The sequence below is a fragment of the Suricata suricatta genome, chromosome 10 (assembly GCF_006229205.1).
Source record: "Suricata suricatta isolate VVHF042 chromosome 10, meerkat_22Aug2017_6uvM2_HiC, whole genome shotgun sequence".
Taxonomy (NCBI): domain Eukaryota; kingdom Metazoa; phylum Chordata; class Mammalia; order Carnivora; family Herpestidae; genus Suricata; species Suricata suricatta.
Window position 1 is genome coordinate 81,292,539 of NC_043709.1, and position 4,857 is coordinate 81,297,395.

The 4,857-nt window shown below is 40.5% G+C and overlaps 1 protein-coding gene across 4 annotated transcripts in view; it reads left to right on the top strand.

The window, feature by feature from the left end:
• The window catches only part of BCAT1 (branched chain amino acid transaminase 1), a 110,542-nt gene that overhangs the window by 37,606 nt on the left and 68,079 nt on the right, over positions 1 to 4,857 (top strand). For 2 of the 4 annotated variants that reach the window (XM_029954258.1, XM_029954260.1), the window contains exon 2: positions 1,105 to 1,176. In XM_029954258.1, the coding sequence (XP_029810118.1) occupies positions 1,105 to 1,176 (72 nt within the window). Of the gene's footprint in view, positions 43 to 559; positions 1,031 to 1,104; positions 1,177 to 4,857 lie in introns of those variants that run through there. The other 2 variants (XM_029954257.1, XM_029954259.1) reach the window with 2 other exon arrangements.

A 4,857-nucleotide genomic window follows, 5' to 3' on the forward strand; every position in this document is an offset into this window, starting at 1 on the left:
ATGGCCAGCCCAGCCCGCACCGCCGCGGCCCTCGCCCGCCAGGTACCCGAACCCTGACGCTCGCGGAACGGGGGCAGATTCACCCGGCGTCTCCGAAGCCTGCCGGCCTGGTCGGCGCATCGCCGTGGTTTCCTGCACCATCCTGCTTCGCCGCACGTCGCCGTCTCGCCTCCACCCAGGCATTTCCTAACCCTGATCTCCCCAACCCTAACCCAGATCTGGAGCCCCAGCCGGCGAACTCCGCCTTGGAGAGGCCCCTGCCGGCCCGGTCTAATGCCCAGCCGGTGACGTGCTCCGGAGCGCGGCGTGGACAGCCACCGGGGACGTGAGGGTCGCCATGGAAGCTGCTTTGGGGGAGGAGGGGGAAGCAGAATTTCTGGGCTGCCAGAATTGACAATCACATCCTGCGTGCCTTTGCCTCCCCAAAATATTTTGACCGCAGCCTTCTGCCTTTTTGGCGCCCCCCCCCCCTTTTTCCTTCTCGCCAGTAGCTATTTAGCAGGTTAGGGCGGGTTTTTTGTTTGTTTGTTTTAAGTCTGCACCTTTCCCCAACTCGTCCCACTCCCATTGTGTCCTTTGTATCTTTTAAATTACCCCCTACTCCCTGATGTTATGTCTTTAACCTGTGAAGTTTGGTGTCGGTCCCTGCCCGTGGAGAAAATGGTTCATTCTGGTCCTCATCCCTTTTCCAGTTTAGCTATTGTGCACCAATGATTGACAAGACCACGAGGCTGAGCTCGCCCAGGAGATTTTTCTATAAATGGCTTAAAACCCGGGGCTAGACTATTTGCTCCGATATAAGGGGGACAATTCCCTTCTTGTTTTCTGCTGGTGAACCCTGGCTTTGTAGGGCGAACCTAGAATTTAATCAAACTGCCCTAAGCTAGCGTTGGAGGGCGAAAAGAGCTGCGTCCTCCTGAAGGGTTGAAAGTGAAGGGCGGCCCAGGACGCTCTGCTCTGGGGCTGGTGCCCGGGGGCTCGATCCTCTTCCTGTGTGCGTGGGTACCTGAGCCAAGTACTCGGCGTGATGGTGAGTGATTTTGATTACCCCCGGCTGCGGTTTACTCACCTGGTTTTCCTTAATGAATTTAATTCTTCTTTAAGGACTGCAATAACGGATGCTCCCCAGAATGTACCGGAGAAGCGGGATCAAAAGAAACGGTGGGGACTTTCAAGGTAAGTTATTTGCCCAAGGTTAAGTGCAACAACAATCAACCCAATAAATCTATTTCTTGTTGAGATTTGGGGCAGTTTTCATGGTGTGGATTTTACAGTAGTTTAGATATGCTGTCATGCATTTTAGATTCCACTCTTGGTTGGGTCATTTGGGAAGTAGTAATATCTTCACATCTACAATTACCTAGCAGTTAATTGCTTATTTTATTTCATGAATCATAAATTCTTCTTGGAAAACAATTAATTTGTAAATATTCACCTAGGGGTTTATCTGATTGTATAAATAAGTATAACGTTTTACTATATTTATGGAAAAAGCTACACTTGTCATTTTTCTCTTTAAAGCAACACCTAATATTTTATAGTAAATGTGTTTTGTTTCTCTACCTTCTCTTTGAATTATGGGGTTTGTATATTAAATAATCTCATAACTTGCCAGGCAAATAGTGAGGAGCAAATGAAAAAATCTTGTAAAAGCACTTTGAAAATCATAAAAATACGAATATAAGGTGTATTATTTATTTTCTCTATAAATTATCATCTCCACTGCACCCCACCGACCATGGAGGTTTGCTTCATCTCTTTATGTCTCCTGGCTATTTCAGCCACTCACTGTCAATTGTCATCCGTAGCACAGAGTGTCCTCATGATCTCACATCCTGGCAGGGTTCAGAGAGGGAGTGGGAACTTGACTCATCAATTTCACACACACTCAGCTCTTACTATGTGCTAGGCATTGGAAATCTGAAGATAAATTCAAGATAAGGTCTCTGCTGTCAGGATTTAAAAAAATAGAATATTGTCATTTCCTTATTAAAATAAGCTTATGAATCTTATTTGTCCGTACTATTCCTGGTCCTATAAAGATAATATCCTCTATAGCCTCATAGCTGATCTCATCTACTCTACTCTGATCTTATCTAGTCTATGAAGACTAAGTTCTAATACATTCTGGGGACTTAGATACTGAGATCTTGGACCCTAGAAAGAATGAGATAAAACAGACTCCTTTCTGCTAATCTCTCAGGGTCCTTTTATAAATTCCTCAAAGGGTATATAGATGAATGCGTTTTTTTCCCCCAAAAGGTCTTTATAATTTTATACATAGAGAATTTTTGCAAAGTTAAAATTAATTCATAATGCAAATCTATTTGTTGAATTAGATTTCTATATATTATGTTTTAGTTAAGAGGGAGGTGTACTGACATTCTACATTCATATTTACATATTAAAGCATGGGTTGTAATGGTGCTTGTGCATATGTGTGAGGCAAATGAAAAATGAAATTGATAATTTTGGGAGGAAAAATGGTGGGTTTTATAGGACCATTTTTGCTTTTGAAAAGAACAAAAATATTTTTTTCTCTTTGTTTATTTACTCCATTTGTACCTTTAAATTGCTTTTTGGTTTGCTCAGGTAGCTTTCTTTTTCTTTTCTTTTCTTTTCTTTCTTTCTTTTTTTTTTTTTTTTTTGCCTGTAGAAGTATGTTTATTGTTATTCAGTGCTCTGCCTCTTTCCACAGAGGATTTGAGGTGGGCTTTCATTATTTAAAAAAGGAAAATAATTCAATACCAGGTGAATTACTGTCTTTGTGAAAGATTTTTTTTTCCGTGCTTCAATTTTTTTTTTTTTGCTTTAATACTTTTAGTTTTATTTGTTTTTTAATAGTTTATTACCAAGTTGGTTTCTGTTCAACACCCATTGGTCTTCCCCACAAGTGCCTCATGGGTAGTTTTCATATTGCATCCCCTCCCCTCATTTTGATGCAGTCATTTTAAAGTGAGGATCCAGTGTCCCAACAAAGCCCAGAAATAAGATGACTTATTACAGAATCTTTCTATGGACTCCTGAGTCATCTTTGTTTCAAATATTTATTTATTTATTTATTTTTGAGAGACAGAGAGAGACAGAATGAGCAGGGGAGGGTCAGAGAGAGGAAGATACAGAATCCGAAGCAGACTCCAGGCTCTGAGCTAGCTGCCAGCACAGAACCCGACGTGGGGCTCGAACCCACATACTGTGAGATCATGACCTGAGCCGAAGCTGGACGCCCAACCAGCTGAGCCACCCAGGCACCCCCCGAGTCATCTTTGTTTCAAAGAGATCAGCTGTCTGTTTCTTCCACTTTCCCCTGCTTTTTACATCTCCACAGAATGTGACACTTGAAATCTGTAATTCTCCTCTTCATACTTTTCTATTAGATTTTAAAAGAGGGTCTCTAAAAGATCATGAACATAGCACCTAAGGCTTTCCAAGTAGAGTAAGAAAAATACACTTATTGTAGAACAAAGTTATGAAACTTCTGATATACTTGTAATGCAGAGATAGCTTCTAAACATTTAAGTGTTGTGTCCAATGCGGAGAAGAATAGCTCCGATACTGAGCAGTGAATGAGAGATGTTGCCAGAATGTTGGCGAATACAGCCCTCAGGTGCAAATAGGTTGCATTAGCCTCTCGCAGGCTTCTCCATTTCAGAGCAGGTGTTTACCCGAGCATGGCCTTTGAGTTAGAACTTGTTTTTTGATATACTTTGTTATTGTCAATATTTGTCATTTCACCCTCCAGTCATTGTGGCCTTCCAAATTCTTCCACAAGCATATGGCCTGAAACATCCTGACTTTTAAGTCATCAGAGAACACAGAGCATCGGAAAGGGACAGATTAATTATGCAGGAGAAAGTATCACCTTACAAATACTGTTATTTTTTATCCATCTTTGGAAAGGAAATAGAGAAAGTTTCTAAAGAGCACTGATAAAAACTGTGAAATTTATTTATGCCAAATTTATTTATTTATGCCAAAGATTCTTTCCCCCCTTAGACTTGATTTCATATCTACTCAAAACCAGTCACAGACTTTCAGCTAATATTGTGTACTTTTGAATTTTATTCAGTGTCCAATTAGGACATTTACTATTCTTAGGTAATTTCTCTTGGAGCTCAGATTAAAAGCTGTTGGTTTTAGTTTCCAGAATTGCAGAAATTTTTTTAAAGGAAGGAAAATAGACTTCTTGATGAAACTCTGAAGGCACTCAGTTGTGCATTACTTTGAAAAAACTGAATGTAGGGCAATCCTTTACAAATTAGAAAGCTACAGGGTTGCTATTCATATTGTTAATAAATCACACCTTACAAAACAATGTAGTGTCTTATGAAAATAGATACAATTTAATCATCTGTATTCAATTTCCAGAAACTTAACTAGTAGTATCAAGTTATAATAACAAGAGCATTAAGTCAAGCATAAAAACACCTTATTCTATATCTTTGCCATTAACTAGCTTAATCTTACAGGGCCAACAGATCACTACAGGTGGTCCTAGAGATATTTTAAGGAGAGTTCAGAAAAGTAAAAATTATATACTACACCATGCTCATTCTTTTTTTTTTTTTTTTAATTTATATTTGAGAGACAGAGAGATACAGCAGGAGCAGGGGAGGGTCAGAGAGAGAGAGGGAGACACAGAATCTGAAGCAGGCTCCAGGCTCTGAGCTGTCAGCACACAGCCCGATGTGGGGCTCGAACCCACGAACCATGAGATCATGGCCTGAGCCCAAGCCGGACGCTTAACTGACTGAGCCACCCAGGCACCCCTCATTCTTTAAAAAAAAAAAAAAAATATATATATATATATATATATATATATATTTTTTTTTTTTGAGAGAAAGAGGAGGGGCAGAG